At 37.3% G+C, this 27,936-nt stretch overlaps 1 protein-coding gene across 1 annotated transcript; it reads left to right on the top strand.

Moving 5' to 3' along the window:
- The first annotated feature begins 225 nt into the window (after positions 1-225).
- Positions 226-18,298, top strand: LOC148877725 (3-hydroxyacyl-CoA dehydrogenase family protein). Its single transcript, XM_088942947.1, has 4 exons — positions 226-663; positions 9,041-9,262; positions 17,522-17,634; positions 17,777-18,298. The coding sequence occupies exons 1-4, from the start codon at positions 478-480 to the stop codon at positions 18,144-18,146; spliced, it is 891 nt and encodes a 296-aa protein (XP_088799073.1). The 5' UTR covers positions 226-477; the 3' UTR covers positions 18,147-18,298.
- Positions 18,299-27,936: the final 9,638 nt, after the last annotated feature.

The following is a 27,936-nucleotide window of genomic DNA, read 5'->3' on the forward strand; positions in this document are numbered from 1 at the left end:
TTGCTGAAAATTCACCAAATTGATTACTACTTTTGTAATGCTGTTGATTGGTTGTAAACTTTCTCAATATCATGTATTTCCGGCGCTAAAGTCGAACTCAAAAATAAAAATACAAATTACTTAACCCTGGGAATGAAAGGATTAAGGACTAAGGTTTTCGAGATTCAATAAAGAAGGGGGTAACACGGTATCATAAATGAAAAGGGTAATTTTGAAAATTTAAATGTTCCAATAGCCACATGCTCCAAAGTGCAAATAACTGACGAAAATGCTTACGGTTGATGTCCTTCACGATTGTAATTTTAAGCAGAAGCGTAGGACATTTTTCTTCCTGGTTGAAGTTAGGTCGAGACGGCTTCTCACTTCTCAGTCCCTGCAACGCTACTAAAAACAAAAAATAAAGCCAAAAGCTTAATCTCCCATAACAACGGTGGTGGCCGTGGAGGACCTGGTGGTGCTTGTTCTTGATTACTTGCTATGGCAGAGACGAAGGTGATCGGGGTAATCGGTAGCGGACAGATGGGGTCAGGGATCGCCCAGTTGGCTGCGGTCCGCGGCATCGATGTTTGGCTTCACGACTCCGACCCCGTTGCTCTCAGCAGAGCTACCAAAACCATCACTGCTTCAATTCAACGTCTCGTTTCTAAAGGTCACCTCTCCAGGGTAAAACCTTTTCTCTTTGTTTCTCTTTCAACATTTCTTGATTTCTTATTTAATTCGATGGATCATCTCTTTTGTTGTTTAACTTTCGTGATCCTACACCGTTAGAGAGTTGTTAATATGAGTTTGCTTAAGGCCCAGTAACCTTAATTTCTTCCTCCCATCATTAAACCGTCTGAAAATAGGAAACTAGGCCAATTGAATGAATAGAATTAGTAATTTTTTAAAATAGGATATGTAAATAGGATTTGGAACATTTTCAGAAGAGAAGAAGAAAGAAGAGAGAGGAGAGAGGAGAGAGGAGAGAAAGGATATTGAGAGCCAAAAAATCAAACTGGCCGTGCCAGCTTTTTGTATTTATACTAGGGCTACATAAAACAAAATAAAAGAGGGAGAAAGTACAATAGTACCCCTACGGTATAAACTTAAAATATTAAAAGACCTTTTACACTCCTCAAGTTGGGACATAAATGTCAATCATGCCCAACTTGTTACATAAATCATGATGCCACAAGTGATGTAACCCTTTTGTGAAGATGTCTGCAAATTGGTCTTTAGAATTGACATAGGGGGTAAACACTTCCCCTTTGACAACATTTTCTCTGATAAAATGTTTGTTGACTTCGATGTGTTTAGTTCTATCATGCAGCATTGGATTAGCAACAATGGTTATGACTGCTTTGTTATCACAGTATAGGGTCATATGTCCATCAACTATACATCCCAACTCACTCAACAAATTTTTTAGCCACATAATTTCAGCCACTCCATGAGACATTGCCCTATATTAAGCTTCAACACTAGTCCTAGCCACCACATTCTGCCTTTTGATTCTCTAGGTAACTAGGTTCCCTCCCACAAAGGTACAATAGCCGTTGGTAGACTTCCTATCACTCAGGGATCTTGCCCAATCTGCATTGATATACACTTCAACTTTCAAATGCTCATGCTTTTGGAAACTTCATAAGATATCTGAGAAATTTTTTAGCTGCTTCAAGGTGAGTGGTCTTAGGGGCATGCATGAATTAGCTAAGAGCACTCACTACATAAGCAATGTTTATTCGGGTCATAGAAAGATATAACAATCTTCCTACAAGCCTCTGAAATTGTTTCACATCCTTATGAATTCACCTTGACAGTCACCTAATTTGTGATTAGGATCAATAGGAGAATCAATAGGTTTCACTCCCAATTATCCTGTATCTTGGAGCAGATTTAGGAGATACTTTTTTTGGGAAATGAAGATACCCTTTTGTGAGCAGGCAACTTCAATTCCAAGGAATTACCTTAAAGGACCTAGATCTTTCACCTCAAACTGGGTAGCTAGAAATCTCTTTAACTTTTGAATTTCATTTTTCCAATCACCAGTGATAACTATATCATCAACATATACTATCAAGGCTACAATTTTTCCTTCCCCTCTTTTCAAAAATAATGTGTGATCAGATTGACACTGCTTGTATTCTCTTTGTTGAACAACTACATGAAACTTGTTGAACCAAGCTCTTGGTGATTGTTTTAGGCCATATAATGATTTTTTTTTTTAACTTGCACACTTTTTGTTCATTACCTGGAGCTCGAAAACCAGAGGGTTGTACCATGTACACTTCTTCTTCAAGGTCACCATTTAGAAAAGCATCTTGATATCTAGTTGATGAAGGTCCCAATCAAGATTAGCAACTAAAGAGAAAAAGACTCTAATGGAGTTCATCGTAACAACAGGTGCAAAAGTTTCTACATAATCCACTCCATACACTTGTGTAAACCCTTTTGGCACTAAACGAGCTTTATACCGCTCCATTGTTCCATCAACCCTATGTTTTACTGTGAAAACCCATTTACATCCAACTGGTTCCTTTCCCTCAGGAAGATCTATCAATTCCCATGTGCCATTTTTATGCAAAGCATTAATTTCTTCCTTCATAGCATCTGTCCATTCAGGCACCAACAAAGCTTCTACCACATTCTTAAGAATAGGAACATTGTCAATGGAAAAAAGAAAGGCCTGAAAGGAAGGTGAAATGTTCTCATAGGAAACAAAATGGGAAATGGGATGTTTAGTGGTGCAAGACCTAACACCCTTCCGGTGAGTAATATGAAGGTCAAGGTCATCAACAAGAGAGGTATCAATAGCAATAGGGTCAGGAACATCAATGGGAACCAAGGTATGGTCGGGTAGGATCCACCACCGGAGAGTTTGATGGCATTGGTGGTACAACTTCTAGGTGCTCCACAGCTCTTGAACATGGCTGGCCTTTGTAACGACGAAAGAAAACATGAAAGGAAGGAGGATCAGGAAGAGGAGGGAGCTGAACTAGTTTTTCCTCATTCCTACACTCCCCCTGAGGAGAAACAGGTAAGAAAGGCTCGCTCTCAAAGAAAGAGACATCCATAGAAACATAATACCTCCGAGAGATGGGATTAAAGCATCGATATCCCTTCTTAGTGGTGGAGTACCCCAAGAAGATGTAAGGAATAGCACGAGGATTCAATTTTCCATGGGTGGGTGACAGGTATTGAACAAAACAACGACAACCAAACACACGAGGAGGAATAGAAAGAAGAGGAGCCTTAGGAAAAAGAAGTTGATGTGGGGCTTTGCACTCTAACCAGCGAGAGGGCATATGATTAATGAGATAAGTAGCACAAAGGACAACCTCAAGCCAAAAGCGTTTTGGGACATTAATATAAATTAGTAACCCCTGGGTCACTTCAAGAAGGTGTCGGTTCTTTCTTTCAACAACACCATTTTGTTGTGGTGTTTGAGCACATGGGCTACGGTGAAGTGATCCACGCGAAGCAAAGAACTCCGTAAGATCATTATGAAAATATTCTTTGGCATTATCAGATTGAAAAACTTGGATTTTTGTTTGAAATTGGGTGAAGATCATTCGATGGAAATCTTGGATAATTTTTGGTACTTCGTCCCTAGTTCGCATGGGATACACGTACACCCATGTGTATCTGGAGTAATCATCAATAAAGGTAATAAAATACTTGTAGCCACTCTTAGATGGTAAAGTAACAGGGCCCCAAACATCAGGATGAACAATATGGAAAGGAATTTTAGATTTATTATTCTTTAAAGAAAAATGAGTTCTACAATGCTTACTCAATTGACAAATTTGACATGTAAACTCTGACACTAACATTGACTTAAACAACTCTGGAAATACCATTTTTAAGGACTCAAAAGATAAATGACCAAGACGACTGTGCCATAAATAGACCTAATTCTTACTAGTCTGACTCTTAGACTCTGGGACTATAAGACTAGCCTTATTCACCAACATGTAGAGCCCATCCACCATACATCCTCTACCAATCATCTTCCTCGAGGCCAAATCTTGTATCACACAATAAGAAGGGAAAAGGTTCACTGAGTAGTTTTAAAGAATTAGTGATACTACTAACAGAGAACAAATTAATAGTGAGTTTTGGAACATGTAAAACATTAGTCAAGGTGAGGCCAAAGGGAAGAGAAATGGTTCCTTGACTAGCTATGGTAGAGTATGAACCATTAGCTGGCCTCACCTTGTCTCTTCTAGAGAGGAGGTGATAGGTCTGAAAGTAAATGGACTTACCAGTCATATGTTTTGACGCTCCATAATCAATTATTCAAGGAGAGTCAAGGGAATGAGACGATACATGGAAAGCTGTGGCAGAATTACCTCATGTAGATGCAGATGAAGTTGAGGGAGGAGGAGTATCCATCTGACGAATTGCCTTACCATAGAGTTCTAAATGGTCACAAAAGGAATTAATAATATCCTCCCTAGGGTCAGAATCAGAGGTGTGTGTTTGAGTCACGGTAGTAGTAGGGGGCTGATTCTCCTAAGTAGCCATGTTTGCCATGGTGAGCTTTCTTGGACCTTCCTATCCTGATTTCTTATTCAGATTTGAACCTTGCTTCTTACTCAATTGCTGAGCCCATTTTGGCTTCCCATGAAGTTCCCGACATGTATCGTGGGTGTATTGGGATTTCTGGCAATGAGTGCACCATAGTTTGTTTTTGTCATCCACCTTTTTTTAAAGTCCCCATTCTTAAAGAGATTTCCCCCACCTGTAGCAACATCCTCTTTCGCTGCCAACACAACTACATCCCCCCCAGAATTATTCATCGAATTTCTTATACTTTCCTCTGATTGTACTAATGCATATACCTCCTGGATTCATACACAGGGTTCAAGCCATGGAGAAATGCAAATACTCGCTGTTGGGAAACAAGGGACTTGTACACTTTTGCATCTTCATCACACTTCCAGTCCACATTCTGATAGTAATCCAATTCTTTCCAGATGGAGGTCAAGTCTGAATAGTACACAAAAAGACTCCTCTCCCCTTGTTTACAAGTGGATGATTCCGCCTGTAATTGATAGATTTTTGCATAGTGATGCAGTTCAGAATGGGTTGACCTTGCTTGTTCCCAAATATCATAAGCTGTTTCAGCCCACATAAAGTTCATTCCCACCTGAGGTTGCATAGATACTAAAAGCCAGGACATAACCATGTTGTTTTCTTGGTTCCATCTGTCATACTCAACACTCCCACAATTAGGTTCTTTAATTCTCCCATTTATATATCCTATCTTTCCCCTTGCAGTTACCTGATTCTTTCGACCATTCTAAATAATTTAAGCCATCCAGGGGTATGACAGCCATAGGGAAGGATAAATCCATACCCCCACTCATTCCATTCTGCATTGAGGAAGCACCAGATGTTGTAGAATCTTCACCACTCATGATAACAGCTTCAGGTCACACTCAAAGTAGGCACAAAAAACCTTAAAATAGTGCAGTCTAACACCCAGAAAGATAAATTTTGTTAAATTTTGTCTTCAGTCCACACAATTTCCCCTTCACACGCTGAATAACTGCTGAGAAAAAAATTCTTTGCACCAGGAGACTAGAGGCTACCACCCCTTTTTTATGAAACTCAGCTCTTCAATCACCAAAGAAATAAATCAATTGCTGTTACGGCACTAACAGGTCATCACTGGCCTACAATAAATCAGAGGGTTGTTGTCGCAGCACATACATGTCATCTCTTTATTTTTTGAGCAATAGCACATGTCATCTCTTTTTTTTTTGAGCAATAGCACATACATGTCATCTCCTGACCTACAAACCCATCATAAGGCTGCTGTCGCAGCATATAATGGTCATCGCTGACCTACAATACATCACAGGGATCAGCCGATCCCGCAAAAAGGAAAAAAGAGGTGCTGATCACCTCACATCAAACAAGTGAACCCACTACAGGTTCTGTCCTGGTAACGACCAGAAAAAAGAAAAAAGAAGAAGGGAGAGAAGGTACTTCAGTCCAATGCTGTATTCTGGATATTCAGTAAAGCAACAGTAGCTGGCGAAGAGAGAAGACAGAAAAAAGGCTTGCTCGATCTCTCCTTTCAGATCTGATAGTCCCGCTCTGATACCATATTATTCAGAATAGAAGAAGAAAGGAAGAGAGAAGAGAGAAGAGAGAGAGGAGAGAAAAGAGATTGAGAGCCAAAAAATAAGCTGGCAATGCCAGATTTTTGTATTTATACTAGGGCGACATAAAACAAAATAAAAGAGGGAGAAAGTACAATAGTACCCCTGCAGTACTAAACTTAAAATATTAACAGACTTTTAACAAATTTCAAGTTGCATATTCATGGATAGATTTCTAATTAAGGTGGATAATGTTAAGTGTCAAATTATCAAAGTCATAATGAAATTCATTTATAAAGTTGAATTCTACGATAAAAAATTCTAATGGAATACCATCTCATCTTTGTACAGATTTATAAGTTTCTCTCTTTCTCCTTAATCCATGTTTTACAGATAAAATGGAACAATACTGAAGATGTCTCACATCGAATTCAAGATTACTGAATGTCAAATTATTAAAATGAAAACTAAGGTTGTGTCATGTCAATGCCTCTTTGCACAAGGTCCTCAATATGAATAGTCCTACATGATTTGCCCTGCACTGAGGTGCCTTAAGTGATAATTTTATGGCTTATAATGTGGCAGTGTGTGTGTTAACATTATTACTCTTGGAAAAAGGTAACTGTAGTGATTGAAATAATAATAACAAAAGATGTACATCTGGAAACAAAAATGATTGCTAACAGCCCTATCTTCTATGGAAAAATATAGACAGTTAAACAGCTGCCTACCAGTGTTGCATGGACAAGGAATTAGAATCTTGTAAGTGTTTGGGAGTTTGACTTGGCATGACAACAAAACAAAGGCTCACAGACATGACTTTAGAAAATTATGAACTTTTAAAATTGTTCATATTTTTAAGAATTCTGACATTTTGTACCTATGGGAGAAGGTCTAGGAGAGTTTATCTTAGTTAATAACATTATGGGAAAATAACATTTATTGAGTACATTAACTGTTCATTTATGTCAAATAAGTGAAGAGACAAAGTACATTTCGTGACTGAATCAGAATCTGACGTGTGTTTGACATGGACAGTTCATTGAGTTGGGGAGTCCATGCAACACTGCTGCAAGCATGCAAAAATATCCTTCCTACACCACCCTAGCTAGATTATTAGCAACCACTCATATCCCTTGGGACCCATTACAGCTCACGTGAAGGTGCCCACCCATTCAGGTAATGTGCTAAACTGCTAATATCCATGGCCCTTACTTACCCTGCTTCACTCACATTTTGAACCTGTAAGCAGGGTTTCTACTTCAGCTTTTCTTGCATCTGCTTCCCCAATTGGGGCACTGTAAGCCTAAAAGGTGTAGGTACATAGTGCTCGCTCAGACCCTCAGAGAACATCAAACATCAAGATTAACACTGCAAAGTTGCGTACGAACAACCCACAGTCAATCCCCACGCTGCAATGAACCCGCAACACAATATCAACCCTGCGATGAACTCACAACGCGTAACGCAAAACCGCGATAAACCTGCGGTCCACCGGGCCTACTCAGCACCCAAACCAAAGGAAACCTTGATTGAACCTGTCCAAGGGCCTCAAGCCTACTTGAGCGTGCGATAAACCCACGCTCACCAAGGTTTGTGATAAACCAACGGCTTATAAACCCACTTGTAACCCAGATCAAGAGAAACCTAGGCCGAACCCACGGCGAAGCCCACGTGCACCTGAAGGCACGTGAAACCTATGGCAGTAAAAGACGTGACGAAGTGCCACGTGGAGTCCGCAAAGCAGCGCTTGCCAAGCGATGACGTCACTACCGCCATGTCAATTAAGTTAAACTGCGTAAAAGGTAGTAGCATATGTGAGTAATGAGGAATCTTGAGGAGAAGGAAATGTAATCCTCGGGAAGATCCTCATGAGACACGTGGCGAAACCCCAGTAGCGCACTTAATAATTGACAGCAGATCCAATATTCCCTTTCCCGATACGGTGCGAATACCCTTATCTCCTACCTTTTAGGATCTCGGGACTTCCCGCATAAATAGAGGTCCTCTTCGTATTGAAAATCATCCAATCCTTGGCATTTGTTACCTAGCACTCCTGAGTACTCTTGCTCTCTCCAATTCCCCCATTTTCACATCCTTGATCTTAAAACTCATTCCCTACTCACAGGCCTCTCTCTGTCTTTCAAAGAGAACATTCCCTAACTGTGCTTTACCCCTCCTACAAATGGTTGCACCTCTATTGTTAGAGAAGATTCCTCTGATACTTGCTGGACCTAGATTTCCACGAGCAATTCCATTATAGTTCATTGAAGGCTGTCCACATTGGTGGAAGTTGCGGCCTCCTAAGGATGGGTTATAAATTTAGAATCTCCACTGGATTTCTATGCAAATTTGTGAAACATACAAATACTTTAACTTCTCAATTGCTACTAAGAATTTACAAAGAACAGAAATTGACCTCTTATGGGTTCAAAAGATGCATTCTTTCCTTAAGAAACTTGGTTATTCCTCTCTTCCCATACACCCCTATGATTGCATAGATGATTAGGTTCTAACAAAGATTTTCCCAAGTCCCCAGACCAACTAGCTTCCCTGAGTTGACTTTTTTATGATAAATCTCTTTAGCCATTTTTTTTCTTTCATGGACAATTACTTTCCTATCAAGGTGCTATCACACTAATGTTCTGTGGAAATCTGCAAGATTAAGTCATTTATATAGGCCCAATATAATTAAGTTCATTGTAAAAGCCATATAATGTTAATTAGCTCTGCTTCTTGTTCTCATATGTTATTTCACATTTAACTACATGGTCCTCAATGCCATACATTAGCAGTAGTTTGTTGAGACACATTGGTATCTTGGGATTCACCTGATGCAATTGTTTGCAAATTATTAATATAGAGCTCTTTTATACTGATTATAAATAATTTCTTTTATAGATAAGAACATCTCTTTTGTACTGATTTTTCTTCTCTTTGCTTAACAGGAAGTGGGCAATGATGCTCTGAGGCGTCTGAGATATGCTTCAAATTTGGAAGAGTTTCATTCTGCAGATGTTATCATTGAAGCAATTGTAGAATCTGAGGACATAAAGAAGAAATTATTTTCTGATCTAGATAAGATTGCAAAAGTTTCTGCTGTTTTGGCTTCTAATACAAGTTCCATCTCCATCACCTGTCTGGCTTCAGTGACTAGCCGCCCGAACCAGGTTTGCTTTTAACCTAATGATAACTTTGCAGTTTTTCTAAGACAGGCCATTACCTGATGCTGGTTCTGGCTATCCAGGGTCTTGGAAGGTTCGGATTGTTTATGGGCCTAGCCTCTAGAATATTAACACAAAGTGGCTGTTCTCAGACTCTAACTTGCATTCTCATTCTTGGCAGCCTGAGATTTTGCCATTGTATCAAGCAGTGGCCCTAATTTTTCCCTTCTATCTTTTGATTTCTGAACTTTCCTTATATTCTTTTTTTTTTAATTTTTTTAATAGATAAAGGGGAACTTTATTGATGCAATAGAGATTTGAAAAGAAGTTCGATGACAAGCCAACATGAAAAAGAGGCTAAGCCAATGAACAAAGCAACAACATAGACTTACAGAAGAAACCCAGGCCCCTTTGACATAGAGCATTCTAGGCCTTTGGGGGGGGGACTTAAGCCAAGTAACAAATTACAGCATAATCTCAAAACCTAGTTGACGATACATATCCCTCTATTAATTTCTTTAGAAAGATTATCTGAGAGATCATTAGCTGAGTAGGGAACCCAGAGAATAAGATGCCTGGATGGGAATCCAATCTTCAGATTTCAGGACTATGTGGGAGAATATATGCTGATCCTTATTGACGCAGCGTGGAAGCAATGGAAACCGGAGCTGGCTATGCAAGCACCGGGCGATCGCTAGCTTCTAGTGAAGAACACCGAATTCTCTAGGAGAGAGAAAAGGTGGCGAAAACTCAAAGAAGAGAACTAGATGAAACTATGAAAATCTGAAGTATGAATTGCTTAATAATTCTGGGAAATAGCAGTATGTATAATACATTGAGAAATTGTAAAATAATTAGGAAAGAGCATGAATTTTGATCTTGATCTTGATCTTCTTGAGCTGTCTTGATAAGGTCGAACCCTCTTGGAATTCTTGGGCTTGATCTTCCACCGTCCGATCTCCTTGATAGTCCTCTATGCTTAAATCTAGGAAGTCTTTGGAAATCTTGATGATGCTTGGAGTCTTGCTAATCTTGATAGTCTTGGGAGTCTTGAGTTGTTTTTGCTTATCTTTCTTGGACTAATCTTGATAATCTTGGGTTCTTGGCTCCTTCTCTATCTTGACTTCTTGCCTTATCCTTATCCTAGAGCTGCCGCCCCTAGGGGTGAGATGGGCTTTCTTGTGATGGGCCTCCATCATTCTCCCCCACTTGGAGAGAACTCGACCTCGAGTCGTGATTAGGATAGGCAAGTGTGATTTCTGGCAAATGCCGGTGAAGGTCAGCAACGTTGAAGGTCTTGGATATACCCATATGATCTGGTGGGTCCACTACATAGGCATTATCATTGATCTTCTTCACGATCTTGTATGGACCATACTTCCGGAGCTTCAACTTGTTGTAAGTACCCACGGGAATTCTTTCCTTCCTTAAGAAGATCATAACCTCATCACCTACATCAAACACTTAAGACCTGCGGTGCTTGTCTGCGGCCATCTTGTATTTGGCGTTGGATTGCTCTAGCTTCTGTTTCACGGCCTCTTGGACGGACTGGATCTGTTCTGCCATCTGTTCTGCTGAAATACTGGCGTTGGGTACTTTGGGAAGCTTTACTAAATCCAGTGCATGGTTAGGGACCTTCATGTACACGATGGAAAATGGTGATCTGCTTGTAGAACTGTGCACTGCATTGTTATAGGTGAACTCAACCTGGGCTACGGCGAAGTCCCACTGTTTTGGCCTCTCTCGACATATGTTGTGAATTAAGTTCCCTAAGGTCCGGTTTACAACTTCTGTCTGTCCATCTGTCTGCGGATGGGTTGTACTGCTGAAATTAAGTGATGAATCAAACAACCTCCACAGGATCATCCAAAAGTGACTGAGGAACTGTGTGTCACGATCTGAAGTGATGGTCTTGGGTACCCCATGCAAGCGGACAATCTCCCTGAAAAATGGTTTGGCTGTAGCAGATGCATCTATTGTTTTCTTGCATAGGAGGAAGTGAGCCATTTTTGAGAATCTATCAACCACCATGAAGACGGAGTCCATGTTCCTCTGGGTCTTTGGCAAGCTTAGCACAAAGTCCATGGACAGGTCTTCCCATATAGCAGTAGGAATGGGTAGGGGCATGTAGAGACCTGTGTTTTGGGTTTGTCCCTTAGCTGTCTGACAAACATAGCACCTGCTTACAATGGTAAACACGTCCCTTCTTAATTTCGGCCAGTAATATCGCCCCTTAACTACTTTTACTGTTTTGTCCATTCCCAAGTGTCCTGCTAATCCACCCCCATGCAAATCCCTGATGATCTTTTCGCGGAGGGAAGTGCAAGGGATACACAGCTGTTCCCCTTTCATAAGGAACCCATCATAAATAAAGAAGTCTTCTGCTGACTGCTTATTCACACATTTCTCCCATACCTGTTGGAAGTCTTCATCCTGGGCATATAAGTCTTTTAGGCACTCAAAACCCACAATCTCCACACTGAGGGTCTTGATGAGATCTACATGCCTACTAAGTGCATCAGCCACTTTATTTTGCTGTCCTGTCTTATACACAATTTTATATGGAAACTTGTCTAGGAAAGTAGACCATCTAGCATGTAAATCACTTCTTAATTGCTTTTGCCCACTAAGACATTTTAGGGCCTGGTGGTCAGTATAGAGAACAAATTCTTTTGCAATTAAATAGTGTTCCCATGTCTTCAAGGCTCTAACCACAGCATAGAACTCCTTGTCATAAGTAGACCACTTTCTCCTGGCTTTACTTAGTTTTTTACTGAAGAAAGCAATGGGTCTTTTCTCTTGGGACAATACAGCCCCTATGCCAACTCCACTGGCATCACATTCAACTTCAAAAAATTTATTAAAGTCTGGCAAGGCAAGAATAGGAGTAGAACATAATTTTTCTTTTATGAGAGCAAGACTTTGCTCTTGTTCTTCTCCCCATTGAAATTTACCCTTTTTCAAGCATTCAGTAATGGGAGCCATGATACTACTAAAATTTTTAATAAAGCGCCTATAGAAGGTTGCCAACCCATGAAATCGCCTGACATCTGTGACAATGGATGGAGTCGGCCACTCCCTAATGGCTTTCACCTTTTCCTCATGTACTTTCACTCCATCCTTGCTTATAATAAATCACAGGAATAATAAATTATCATTCATAAAGATGCATTTATTCAAATTAGCATATAATTTATTGTCTCTCAATGTTTGTAGGACCTCCCTAATATAACCCACATGCTTGGTGATAGATTTGCTGTATATTAAAATATCATCAAAATAGACTACCACAAATTTACCAATGAAGGGGCGCAATACCTGGTTCATCAGCCTCATGAAAGTGTTGGGTGCGTTGGTTGGTCCAAAGGGCATGACTAACCACTCAAACAAGCCATCTCTAGTCTTGAAGGTTGTCTTCCATTCATCTCCGGGACGGATCCTGATTTGATGATATCCACTCCTGAGATCTATTTTTGAGAAGACTACAGCTTCGCTTAGTTGGTCCAGTATGTCGTCCAGCCTAGGAATGGGAAATTTGTACCCAATGGTATTCTTATTAATGGCCCTGCTGTCGACACACATTCTCCAACTGCCATCCTTCTTAGGTGTAAGTAAGGCAGGTACTGCACAAGGACTCATGCTGATTTAAATGTGTCACTTTTTCAATAATTCTTTTACTTTTTCCCGTAAGATTTCATTCTCCTTAGGACTCATCCTGTAATGTGGGAGGTTAGGTAGACTAGCACCTGGAACAAAATCAATATGGTGTTGCATATCTCTCATGGGAGGGAGTTCATTTGGTAACTCCTCTGGAACTACATCATTAAATTCATCTAGTAGTCCCTGTACTTCAGTTGGAATTTTATTTTCATCATTAACATCTTCTCCTTTTACTACTAACAAATGTATTTCATGAGTATCCTTACATTCTTTAACAAATTTAGCATGATGATGGGTGATGGTAAGAAAATTCTTCTCATGTGCCTTTGGAGTATTTGTAATATTTTTTTCTGCTATGGGTAACAAAGTATAACGTGTACCCTCTTTTTCAAGTTGGTAGGTATTCTTTCTACCTATGTGCCTTGCATCTGTATCAAACTGCCAAGGCCTCCCTAACAAAATATGGCAAGCATCCATATCAACAATATCATAATATACTTCAACATGGTACTTACCAATTGAAAAAGGTCCCTTGCAGCGTTCTTCCACTCGTACGCCGCTTCCTTCCTTGATCCACCCAATTGTGTATGGGTTGGGATGTTTTTCAGGAATCAGTTGTAATTGTTGGATGACATCCCTGCAAATAATATTTTCCTGACTGCCACTATCAATAATTAAATTAAATAATTTTCCCTTGACAGTACATCCGGTATGAAATAATCAGTGCCTTTGAGAAGTATCCTTATTTTTCTGGGACAACATTAATTTTCTTACCACACAAGTATACTCTTCATGTTCATATGAACCCTCTTCATCCTCCCCATCAGGTCCACAATATACTTCTTCCTCAATATCTTCTTCCTCCTCCCTTTCTACCATATTAACTGCCTTCCTCCTGGGACAGTCACTGGATCTATGTCCCACCTCATTACATTTAAAACATTTAATAGGAGTAGGCCTTGCATAAGGGTTACTGGATTTAAGAGGGTTGGAAGGATTACCTCGTGTATGTCCTCCTGTAGTAGCCTTACCGACGTTACTTGTGCTTGTCGGGTGAGAAGGTTGTACTGCTGGGACTGATTTGTTTCTGTCGACAGTTGCCGGTCAGTTGTCGCTTCTGCTGTTCCGGCGGTAATTATCACCGCGTGCCTTGTCTTGGAACATTAATTTTGCTTTCAAGGCTAGGTTCCTTGCTTCCTGCACACTGAGAACCATCTGTACACCAATTTTATCTCTGATGGACGGTCTCAAACCGCTTAGATAACGGGCTGCCTGCTGGTTATCACTTTCAGATAATTGATTTCTCTCAACTAATCTCAAAAATTCAGATGTATATTCATTAACACTGCGAGAACCCTGCGCACACCTCTGATAAGATTCGAACATATATTGTTCATAATCAGGAGGTAAAAATCTACCTCTGATTAATTGTTTCATGCGCCTCCAGGTTCGAACATGACCCCTTCCTTCTCTCATCCGGGTCTCTCTCATCCGTTCCCACCAAACAGATGTGCCTCCCTTTAATCGGAAAGCTACTAGTTTTACCCATCGTTCCTCTGGTATCTCCATGTAATCAAAGAAGCTATCGACTTCTGTGATCCAATCCAGAAGTCCCTCTATACCAAGATCTCCACTAAAAGTAGGAATATCTACCTTGAGTTTAAATTCATCATTATTCCTACGGGGATCGAAACTATCTTGATTGTGCCAATTTCTTCCGTTTCTGTCGTTGCCGGGAAGAATTGGAGCACCACCAAATTCGAAATCATCATCACTGTCACCGTCAAGAATTGGACGTCGGGACGCAGTAACGACGGGTGGTCTGTCGTGGTTGTCTCCTTCGATCTGCTGTGGATTTTCCCGGTTTCGTGGGACAACCTCCCGCAACAAGGTTTGTAGTTGCTCAGTCACCTCTGCCAACTGTCGTTCGATGTTACGTGTGGCTGTGCGCTGTTCTTCAATCGCTCTCCAAATAGCTGGGAACCCCTGATCTCCGTCATGGGGTGGGTTGCGACTGCTACCGTCTTGGTTGGCCATCTGACTAGGCGAACTCCCTGCTCTGATACCACCTAACGCAGCATGGAAGCAATGGAAACCGGAGCTGGCTATGCAAGCACCGGGCGATCGCTAGCTTCTAGCGAAGAACACCGAATTCTCTAGGAGAGAGAAAAGGTGGAGAAAACTCAAAGAAGAGAACTAGAAGAAACTATGAAAATCTGAAGTATGAATTGATTAATAATTCTGGGAAATAGCAGTATTTATAATACATTGAGAAATTGTAAAATAATTAGGAAAGAACATGAATCTTGATCTTGATCTTGATCCTCTTGAGCTGTCTTGATAAGGTCGAACCCTCTTGGAATTCTTGGGCTTGATCTTCCACCGTCCGATCTCCTTGGTAGTCCTCTATGCTTAAATCTAGGAAGTCTTTGGAAATCTTGATGATGCTTGGAGTCTTGCTAATCTTGATAGTCTTGGGAGTCTTGAGTTGTTCTTGCTTATCTTTCTTGGACTAATCTTGATAATCTTGGGTTCTTGGCTCCCTCTCTATCTTGACTTCTTGTCTTATCCTTATCCTAGAGCTGCCGCCCCTAGGGGTGAGATGGGCTTTCTTGTGATGGGCCTCCATCACTTACTGTCTTTTCTGAATTTATGTTTTAGTAGCTATCTCTTTATTCTGTGGGGAATTGTTGATATATAATTACAAGCTCATCCCTTGATCCTTCCTCTAGCTCTCTTTAACATCCTCTTTTAGGCTCATAAAGTTCACTTGTGATGCTGTCTAGCATCGTACTTTTGCTTAGGTACTTATGGACCACATGGAAAAGTATTTAAACTTCTTGTGTTATACTGTTATATCCCTCTATGATGCCCAACCTTATCTCCGATTCCTTCTCTTCTGGGAGAGTACTAATTAAAGTTGTGAAGGTTATGCCCTGAAATTTTGTTTGGCCATAAATGTTATCAGTATGATGATCAATAGTGGAATATTGCCACATGATGATGGTTCATATTTTCTTTGCAAAAGGATCTTTTTTTTTTTAATTGTAAGCGCAAAGAAAAAGAAGTGATATCCATTACGGTCATTGGCGTGATGGTTGGGTTGCTCCATTGCAACCTGGGTGACCAGGGTTCAAATCTTGGAGACAGCCTGCTGTATGTGCAGGGGTAAGGCTGCATACATCTATCCTTCCCCAGACCCTGCATTTGCGGGAGCCTTGTGCATTGGGCTGCTCTTTATCTATTATGGTCTTTCACGAGAAGGTCAAAAGAATGAGTCATTCATAAGATGTTTTTTTTTTTTATATTTATATTTTTTTGATGTTGATGATCTTGGTGTATTTTGTACTGAGAGATTACTAAGTTAATTGCTCATTCCTGCCCTACTAGAGTTGTACGTGTACCTAAGGGGTCACTCTGTCTTGAGTCTGCAGTTAAGCTCAACTTTGACAGGTTCTCGTTTGGAAACCTAGATCCTTATGGTATTGGACTAGATTTTAGAGGTGGCAGAAGTTGCTTCCTCACTCGTGTGCCATGGGTATAGCCGTATAGGAGATCGGGTGACAGTGAACTGTCTTTTTGTATGGTGACAGGTCTATACCTTTCTAATTTTTATTTTGTTTGCAGATGAGGATGCAATTACTCATTTACACCCTATTGTGGACATCTTTTTTATTTTTATCTTTATAAAACAACTGATTTTTTTAGAGGATATAATGAGGATTAGCTTCTCTCCTTGCTCCAGGGCCTCAAGCGTCTTGCTCTCTGGGTATTGAGACAATGATCATCCATAATAAGGAACCTCATATTGTCATTCGATGAATAAGAGATGATTCTTTAGATATGTAGAGAGGCAAGATACTTGGCAGCTAGGCTGGATTCACTCTACTGAGTTCAGATTTTGGCTAAGTTGATGGCAGATGATCTTGCTAGAGAGGGTGTGGAGAGAAATGAAATTTAATGAAAGTCTATGTTGTCTATTGAGTTATTGTATGCAACCTTTTGCATGGTGGGGTTCTTGCCCTTTCCTTATGGCAATAGAAGCCTGGTTCAGCTCTTGGTTTGCTTTCAAGGCCTTGTATCCTTTTTTAGTACAAAAGTCAACTAAGCCTTGCCCCAACTGTATGGAGTTGCCTACATGAATCCTGTTTCACTATTCTAGTTTGTGACACTGTCCAACACTTTGTTCAGTGCCATATCTATTGTTAAATCATGGGCCTTCTAATCATTTCTCACTAATTCAACGCATTTCCATTTGCTCTGCCCCTATATCTTTTTATACACTTCTTTAGTACAACCTTTCCTAAAAAATGATTTGGGAAAAATTACTCTACCAACCTTGGATGAACATGCAGAACTGAATTCTATTTCCCCCTTGTGCATGTACTCTACTTTTATTACTGCATTTTTTTCTTATTCTTAGTCATCTGTCTATTGATCATTTTTAGAAACTTTGATGGGTTCTAAAATCTCAGTTGCATGAATTCATGTATAACGAGGGCATATTAATGATAAAAAATGTATTTATAATGAGGGCATATTTAATTTTCTATAGTACTCATGCTCATTAAAATTCTAATTGAAAGACATGTTTCACATTGGCAGGTGATTGGGATGCATTTTATGAATCCGCCACCTATTATGAAATTAGTTGAGATTGTAAGGGGTGCAGACACCTCAGACGAGACATTTGTGACAATAAAAGCCTTGGCGGAGAGGTGAGTGCTATGGTTGAAACATTCTTTTCTCCACACCAATGTTCTGTTTTCAATTATTAAGCATTGTCAGGAAGTGTTCAAGCATGGTGCTTCTACTTTGGCCTTCTGTTTACTGAACAGTTTACATTGCTGTTGGTTGCAGGCTTGGCAAGACAGTAATATGCTCTCAAGATTACCCTGGATTCATCGTAAACCGGATCCTTATGCCCATGATAAATGAAGCATTTTTTGCTCTCTATACTGGGGTGGCAACGAAAGAGGACATTGATACAGGGATGAAGCTGGGCACAAACCATCCCATGGGTCCTCTAGAGCTTGCAGATTTTATTGGATTGGATGTCTGCCTGTCGATACTGAAGGTTCTTCATGCTGGCCTGGGGGACACCAAGTACATTCCCTGTCCACTTCTTGTGCAATATGTTGATGCTGGTCGCTTGGGAAGGAAACGGGAAATTGGTGTATATAACTACCAAAAAGTTGCAGAAGCAGTTAAGCCATCACCTCGACTCTGAAATCTGAACACTTGAGCCATGTAATTTGTAATTTGAAGCCACATGAGACGTGCAACGAATGCCTTTCTGCACACTTAGCTTCTCATTCAGGAAAATACCTTTGCTTTAGCCACTAATCTCATGGTTTGTTAATATACCACAAACCTCAAAAATACCTTTCCTTGCCTTTTAGAAGAATATTATATGTTACTCTCCTAGTATTTCCTAAGAGAGTAGATTTGCTAGTCGGGCTGCCTGGTGAGTTCTCTAGTACGACGAGGTAGCTGGGATAAGGCTTGGATGGTGGTGATAATGATCTTAATATTTACCACTTTTGCAGGCATTTTATTTATTTTATAGGTTCTATACAGAAACCTAGAATTTAAAACGAAATATATGATGAAACCCTAGAATTTCAAGAATGATTCATCTAAAACAAATCCACCTGTGCCTTTTGGACCTATAGATGAAACAAAAGTTTTATGAAAAATTTCATTAATAAAACCATGTTAGTGGCATTCTACATTTTCCATCTTGTGCCTTTTGGACCTATTCTACCAAGTTTCTGTGCTTTTGTAATGCCCCCATATGTCTGTTTGGCATGTACCAGATCTTTTGGAATACTTGTACGCATACAAATACCTAAATCCAATATTTAAAAACCATGGTTTTAGATCCCCTTAATTATGTATTATTACTTGATTGTAAGTACTAGTATACCACATCATCATCATCATCAAGGGTGTTTGATGCATTCTGTATAAATATTTGTTAGGGTTAAATGCTTAAACTATCCCTGGGTTTTGACAAATACTTAAAATACCCTTCTCTTAGACAACATTAAAGATTCAATTGTGAAAAGGCCAATTTCGACCTTAAAGAATTTAAAGGGCCATTTTGACCCTAGACTTTGGAAAAAAAGGCGAACCGTAGGCAAAAACAGATGGCGCTAGAAATAATGTTGACAAATTTGTTAAATAACAAATAAAATAATAAAAATTGTTGATGTGATAATATTCAAGTAAAAAAATTGATAAATTGCAAGTGGGTTCCACTTTATGCTAAATCTCACACTAGAATAAAATAAAAATATTTAAATATATAAAATTAATAAATATTGAAAAGAATATATAAGTGGGTTCCACTTTGAGATTCCCATCTCTCTCCCTCTCACTTCTTCTTCTTCCTCTTCCTCCTCCCATACTCTCTCCTTCCCCTTAACCATTCACTAGAAATTTGGACATACCCGAACGATAGATGGGAAAGTGGTGTGCCTCGTTCTTTAAGGTTTTGGTCTTGCTAGTGTCTTTGCTCTCAATACATTGGTTCGTCTTGACCAACTCAAAATCCTCAGCTTGTAGAACAACTCCCTCACTGGCCTGATTCCCGACCTCTTTGGACTTGTCAATCTCAAAACCCTCTTTCTCGACCATAACTTCTTGGGTCTCATCCCACCTCATTCTCATCTCTCCATCGCCTTCGCACCTTGGATCTCTCCTACAACAACCTCACAATCCTAATCCTCTCTGGTTTGATTGCTCTGGTCCGACTCTACTATCTTCGGCTTGATGGCAACCGGTTAGGTGGCGCTATCCCTCTGCTTAACCAGACCTCCCTCCTAGTCTTCAATGTTTCCTAGAATAACCTCACCGGCGTCATTCCAATCACACCCACATTGTCCCGCTTTGGCACCTCCACCTCTTCTTGGAATCCTGGGCTTTGCGATGAGATTATACACAAGGAATGCCTTCCTCGTATACCCTTCTTTAGGTCATCGGAACCGGTACCATTTGGACAGAATGAGGAGGTGCAAGGGCTTGTGCTACCTCCATTGTCCCAAAAGTAGCATGGACGAACTAGCGTAATTCTGGGATTCTCATTCAGGATTTAGTTATACTTGTGTCCCTAGTGTGCTTTCTACTGTTGCTAAATCGATGGAAAAAAGCAAAAGGTGTTAACGCTGACGATTTCTTCTGATTCCATAGCTACTGCCAACGCTGTTGCGGTAACGAGGGTTAGACATGGCAATTTGACCTGTCCCCGTGGGGGCCTCGCCTCAGTCGGGACCGGTTTTTTGGCCATTGGTCAGGGTTCGGGGAAAACCCAGAACTCTGGGGGTTGGGGGATGGTATTTGTCCACCCCACCCCGACTATATTTATAACATGATAATATAAAAATTGTTAATATATGCTAATGTATATTATATTATATCATATTATACTATATTATATTACATAATATAAAATTGTTTTAGGTAAGTTTCAAAAAAAATAAAAATAAATAAATTTATAAGGATACAAGTAAGAATGACCGGGGCGGGGTAGGGCAAAGTCGAGGATCCCTGTTCCTCGTGGGGACGGGGATGGGGTTAAGATTTTTAGCCCCATTGGGGTTCGGGGTAGGGAATTTCAATTTGGGGTCAAGTATATGGCAGGCAAAACCTGGCCCCACCTCGCCCCGTTGCCATTTCTAATGAGGGTAGAAGAAGAAAATGAATTAAAAATGAAGGTAAAGAAGATATAAGAAATGCTTTTTATTATTTTATTCATTATTTAACGGATGTATCAGCGTTGTTTCAAACACCATGTCTTTTTGCCTATGGTTAGCCTTTTCTTTAAAGTCTAGGGTCTAAAATAGTTAGAGGTGTAAAATGGGTCGTGCTCGACTCACGAGCTGTTCCTCCCTCCCTTGGGATACTTTAGGGGGTCGGCTCGGCCCATGGCTCGAGCTCACACGGGCCTGTGCTGGGTCGGGCCAGACTGGTCTATGGATCGAGCCTTGGGCCAAAGTTATTTATTTTAAAAAATTGAAAAAAAAAAACTTAAAATTTTAATTTTATATGAATTTTGATGTATACAATTGCTTATATGAATATTGTTTATTTTATATATATATAGTGCGGGCAGTGCTAGTCCGACCCACTGACCTGAAACCCCAAGCCCGACACGGCCCATCGGCCCATACAATTGTGTCGGGTTGTGGCACGACCTGATTTACACCTCTAAAAATAGCTCTTTAAATTCTTTAGGGTCAAAATTGGCCTTTTTGCAAAGTTTAAGGATTTTTAGAGCAAAAAATCCTATAGTATAAATAATTCATTTATATAAAGTATATTTACCTATAATTATTTACATTATTTAAATATTTATATATATGAATTATATAATTGATCGAATTTGAATATTTATCAAACCAAGGGGATGATTATTGTTTGGTTCAAAAAATGCCCATATCGGATCCACATAGGCGTTTCAACAAACGTCCATGTATCTCATTGTTTGGTTCAACTGATTATTAAAAAATCGGGCATGCCTCGAAATTGGGACGTCATCGATGCATGAAATGCCAAATTTGATGTTTCATGCATCGGTAAACCGTTTTCCCAATGATTGACTGATGTGTATCTTATGTGATGCTTACTTGTCAGTACATACATAAAAAACGGTGATGAAAATCACTTTACCAAACAGCATAGCATTACTCACTAGATACGTGGCAGAAGTGTTTTTTATAAAAAAGGTATTGAAACATGGACATTTTTTCTTGAAAATCAATCCCAAAATAACGCCCTGACTTCCAAACACCATGCAAATCAGGTCATATCTAAAATCTATTCGATTTGTTAAATGGTTTGAATAGTGATTTTTTTTTTTTTTTTTTTGTTAAAGGTTTTAATAGTGATGGGATTACCTTAGTTGGTGCACTAGGCGGTACTTACGTAATTTTACTTTCTTTAATTTAAGTCGCCGTATTATAAATAAAGAGCTAAGTAGTGCCAGCCTATACTTTTGACTCTCCACCCTCTTGTCTCTCTTCGTCTACCTTTATCCCTTCCCTTTCATTCTCCTCTCTTCTCTCTTTCCTTTTTTTTTTTTTTTTTTATTCTTCAATAATAACAAATATTTTATTCAAAATCGGATTTTCTGATACCATTGACACCCTTAGGTATCATTATTTCTTCCTCGTCTTGTCAGCATCTAGGCTGCTGATATATCTTGGCCTCCAAATGTTATCCACCCACATCCATAATCCATTGTTCCACTTTAGCTAATCTACCCTTGTAATGAAATAAAAACAAAGAAGGCCAAACACACGTGTACACCTTTCAAGGATCCCTAGGTACTGCTTGTACACTCTGCATCATTTGCCTTCTTTTACCATTAAAGAAAAGGTGAGATTTTTTTTTATTTATTTATTCCGTGTTATGCTTCATTAATAATTTTCGCCTGCCCCAAAGTCTGGTTGCAGAATTCATTTCTGCATCAATATTATTAGAACAAACCAGCTAACACATTAACGAGCCAGCCCTCGGTTCAAAAGAAATTTATTACTAATTAATATTTTGATTTTGCAAAATGGTAGTCTTTTCCATACAAGATATTATGATCAAACCCGGCAGAGAAACAGCTTATGAAATTTGCTGATTTGGAGGTCAAATGGAAGGCATTAAGTGGTGGTGGCTGGGTCCAAACCCATTCAGTTGGTAGGTTTAATATATGGCTAAATCTTCAAAAGCTCATTCATTGAAATCATTTGATCTAAATGGTGACATAACAATAGGCAATAAAGATGTTCTTGTTGAAGTGATATACCACATATACATAATGTTTTTTTTAGAGAGAGAGGGAGAGAGACAGCTCATTGCTGTATGTCCGAATGTAATGTTGATGACAAAGAAAAATGCTCCAACTGATTTAAGAATATAAATTATTTGCTTTTTTCCATTTCGTAAGGACTAAGGAGAGAGGTCTATACTCTATAGGACCTTTCATGCCACATCATCCTCCAAAGTAGCAAGTTGTTAGCCACCAATTTATTCTTAAATTGTTGATAAGTTAGAGCAAATTATAGGAACAATTTAAGAATAAATTGGTGGCATGAAAGGTAAAGGAATGTAAATATAAATTATTTTCTATTTAAATTTCGTAAGTGTCAAGTCCCTTATCAATTTGTAGCGATTCACATGTCTATGCCCTTATATACACTAGGAGAGGGCGGAAAGAGATAAGGGAAAGGAATGTTAAAAACTAAAAATGAAGATATGAGTCTGAAAGAAGAGAGCAGACAAAATATTTCAAAAATATAAAAAGTGAATATTTTTAATTAGGTAAATTACAGACTATCACTTTCTACTTTGGGGTCATGACACTTAGCCCCCTGAACTTTTAGATTCCAGCACTTCACCCTGCCTCAATAATGGGTTTTATGGTAGAAATAAAATTATGAAAATACCCATTTAAAGTTTTATATTTTTGCTTTTTGAACTTTCCCTGTTCCTTTTCTCTACAATTTTCTGTATTCTCATTGTATTTTCTTCCTTTTCTTTATTAAATTTTCTGAAAATTTCATTTTTTTTTTGTATTTTGTATTTTCTCTTTTCTTTCTTGGATGTGTTTCTTATATTTTTTTTTACAGTTTCCCATTTTTTATTTTCTTTTTTTTTGCTGTATTTAATCAAATTTCTACAAAATAATCTCATAAAATTATATTAGGGTCATTGGCTAGTTAAGATTTTTAAAATGTTTAAACATGTACACAACAATTAAGAATTGTTTCTAAAATTAGCTAACAAACTACTAACGGTGGATTCAAAGTGTTGGAGTTTACAAGTTTAAATTGGGCATTTGTCACAAATGAAAATTCAGGGTGATAAGCGTCACTACCCTCAAAGCACAGGGCAGCGGTTTATAATTTACCCTTTTATTTATTTATTTATTTATAACTAGCTATTTTTAAGTCCCATAAGTGGGACATTAAATGTAAGTGGTCTTGAACATGTGTTACATCTTACATAGAGGTTAATAATTAAGTAACATGAATTCAATATATAATTTCATGCCAACAATATCATTACCACAAAACTACTTCAGTACAATTTCAATCTATGCTTGCATGTTTTTCTTTTCTTTTCTTTTCTTTATTATTATTATTTTTTATATAAAGTGAGGCATAAGAGGTCTGTTAATGAGGTCAGCTGTAACTGTAAGGAGTAAAAATGTATTGAAATGTCTTGCCCTGTTCACAGTTTATGCACTCAAAATTCCCTTTTTATGTGTCCCTGTTTCTCTTTGGCATGTGTCACACAATTAGTAGCAGTAATAGTGGTAGTGTAAAGATAAAAAAAATATGCCAAATCAAGGTTGGGCATTAGCCCATTTTCACCACTAAGGTGAAGTTTGATATCATTGCAGTTTTCCTACACAATGGCCACGTCTTAGAAGGTAAAGTAAATGAAGTCCAGATCTATTCTTCATAAAGCGCTCCTCACACCGGCCTCATAGTATATATCACTCGTACCGGGAATATTTTTTATACTAGTAAAAGTGCACATGCGTTGCATGTAGCAATATCAAATGATAATGATGATAATAGTCAACAACCAAATAACTTTACTGATTGAATCGTTAACCTGTTTAACTATGAAAACGGATTATGATTAAGCCATTAATTCATTTTTTTCTTTGTATTTTAGTCATTTCTATCTTCACTAACAATAATTCTTATTTTTCAAACATATTTTTGTTTAATATGAAGAATATATAATATTAATGTATGTTCAATTTTTTTTTATAAAATTTATAAAATTTCTATATTTATATTTTTTATTATTTAATTTATGAGATAATAAAAATTACTTATTTACCAAGAGGAAATGCAATTCCAATATATTGTTTGAACATTGGTTTTTAATATTGTGGTCAAATCAATTATTTATTTATATATATATATATATATATATATAGTTTTTAAATATAATATATATGTTATTTATTATTTTTTTATAAATATGTTATTTATATTGCATTTTTGTAAACTTTTTATATGATGGCAATTGTTAAAGAATACTTATATATTTTTTATTTCAATTGTTATATTTTCTTTTCTTCTAATAATTTATTTTTTTAAAACAAAATTCAATCATATCGTAGTAGATTCGTATATCCGAATCTTGATCGGATTCAGATTCAAATCAATATTTTTGAGATCTGGTCGAATCTTTGGATTAGATCATATTTGAATATATCCTGATTCAAATATGATCTGATCTGTTTGCATCCCTACCAAACCAATTGCCTATGATGACCTATCTAATTAAATTATTAAACCATTTGACACGGTTAGTTGGGTCATGTGTTAGACATTAATGCTCTTTATTTTTATCCTGATTTTATTCCATTTCTATCATTAATGAAAATCATTCTCATTAATCACACTTTTTTATATGATGAATATATAATATTATAAAATGTACCCAAAATTATCAAAATTTTTACATTTTTCTAGAATTTTATGTATTTTATTATTTAACAATAACATCATGTGTTGATCCATTTGACATGGATAGTTTAACCACTAACCCACCACTTGGATGGAAAAAACCATTTTGCTTTTTCGGTTAATTTTAAATCATGTGTTCCATTTTCATCATCAATAAAAGTAATTCTTATTTTCACATTTATTTTGTTTAATATGGTGAATATATAATAATAAAACTGTATCAAAATACTTTATACAAAGCTTATATTTTCTTTGATTTTACACACATATATATATATATATATATATATATATATATATATATATATATATATATATATATATGTAGGTATGCATGTATGTATGTATTTGACCCAGAATATTAGATCATTGACTTACCTACCATCTAGATATGGAAATTGTTTCATTTTCAAATAGGTTTTAAATTTTGTATTTCATTTATACCATTGATAAAATAATTATTATTTATCATATTTATTTTTGTTTATATTACTAATATATAATATTATAGATGTGCCCAAATTTATTTCATATTTTTTATATTATTTTATTTTAAAGAAATTATTTTTAATTATACATTGTGGGTTAACCTATTTGACTTGAAATGTTAAACCACTAACCAAACCCCTAGATAAGAAGATTGTTTAATTTCTCATCGGTTTTAAGTTGTATATTTGATGTCCATCATTAATACAATTATGTTTATTTTATCATACTTATTTTTTAATGTGACAAATATATAATGATAGAAACGTGTCCAATTTTTTTTCAAAAGTTTTTTTTCTATCTTTTTTGTATTTTTTTATAATTCTAAATTTGTATTATTTATTCATGAAATTATCCATTTGATCCAAATGGTTGAAATACTTACCCCCCACCTAAATAAAAAATACGATTTCATTTATATGTTTATTTTAAAAATATAAAATTTTATTATATTAATAATTATTATATATGGATTTATTAGTGAAAATTAATGATGATAAACAAAAGTATAAATACTGGATTAAATGAGAGAGAATGTGATTTATTTAATGACTTAAATGTGAGACTTAATGAGAGGTAATTGAATGTACTTAACAGTATTCTTTTAATTATATTTTCTGCCATTTCAATGGAGATGAACTAAATTCAAAAGTTGAAATAAATTCCAGAAGCCAATATTTACTCGTTCACACTTTTATAAATAGTATAGATAGATATAAATTTGTATATTATTCATGAGAGATGTTTCCAACTAGGTGCCATATAGACAAAAAGGTGAGAATGTTGTTTTTTCGTCCTGAAAATGGTTGTTTAGTGTTGCTTGAAAATATTCAACTAAATAAATAAATAAGGTGAGGAGAGAACAAAATGCTTACATACAGAAAACAACTCCAGTAGCAAACACCATCTGAAGCTGTTAAGAGTGTAATGCAGGTTTGTATTGATACAGACTTAAACATCTTTTATCTTTTGTCATGTTTGAAACTACTAGTTCTTGTTTCCTCTACTTTCTCTCTTTGAAATGGTAGAGCGTTCACTTTCATGCAAGGTAAAGTTTAGACTTTGTATCTTTTGATTAATTTGTACTACTATTGATCTACAGATACGATTTCCATGACAAAACTTCTCTGATGGGCCTCATATAATTAATGCAATTTTAATTCTTCTTTGTCGTCTATTTTCATTTCCAAGAGTGGGTCCTACATAAATGTCAATGATAAACAAAAGGCAAGATAAATAAATAAAAAAGTTGACCCCATTCAGATAGCAGCTTGTTTTAAGAATTTGGATCCTTCTCTTTCTTGTTTTCAATTTCAAAATCAACGAACAGTTGCCAAAGTTTGAAAGTAAGGCTGCGTTTGGTTGCAGTGTAAATTTGAACCAGATATTAATTTTGTATCTGGTTTTATTTTATAATTGTAACTATAATTTGTACTTCTATTTGATATAAAATTTGTATTTTTTTTGTTTTATTTACATTCACTAATAATGTAAAATTTGCATTTCAAAAATTAATACAAAATTTACACCACCTTTCCCACCTGAATTCTCTCATATAAAATGGGAACCACATCTTCTTCCCTACACTCAAAAACAATTAGTTCTCCTCTATCTCCATTATCTTATATTTAAGATGGGACCACACTTTTATTTCTATTTTATTTTTACAATAAACAAGACAAATTTGAAACAAAACTAAAGCAAAATTTACACTCAACTAACCCATTCGTATCCCATGCATTTACACCAGTGCAAAGCACTGAAACCAAAGGCAGACCAACGACCAAATGACCATAAGATAAAACAACACCAACTTTTCATAATGTGGCTGCATTAATATTGCTGCAAATCAAACAGGAGATGGGGATGAAAAATCTTTGTGACCATAAGACAAGAAAAAGAACTAAACATGAAAATAAATCCAACAACGTAACGATACTTAAAATGGCAAGTGGCAAGGATTTATGTTTTTCCTTTTCCGTTTCAAAAGGGTTAGAAGAATTTCAAACATGTTGGCATGTGCCACGTGGCAATAAAAATACTAGA

This window comes from Nelumbo lutea, chromosome 1 (assembly GCF_056320005.1).
Source record: "Nelumbo lutea isolate HS-2025 chromosome 1, American lotus-T2T, whole genome shotgun sequence".
Taxonomy (NCBI): Eukaryota; Viridiplantae; Streptophyta; class Magnoliopsida; order Proteales; family Nelumbonaceae; genus Nelumbo; species Nelumbo lutea.

Excerpts from the sequence above, each read along its gene's own strand:
- LOC148877725 (XM_088942947.1), top strand. The coding sequence starts at position 478 with ATGGCAGAGACGAAGGTGATCGGGGTAATCGGTAGCGGACAGATGGGG. Across the intron at positions 664-9,040 it reads CTAAAGGTCACCTCTCCAGG|GAAGTGGGCAATGATGCTCT; the intron begins GTAAAACCTTTT and ends TTTGCTTAACAG. Across the intron at positions 17,635-17,776 it reads ATAAAAGCCTTGGCGGAGAG|GCTTGGCAAGACAGTAATAT; the intron begins GTGAGTGCTATG and ends TGTTGGTTGCAG.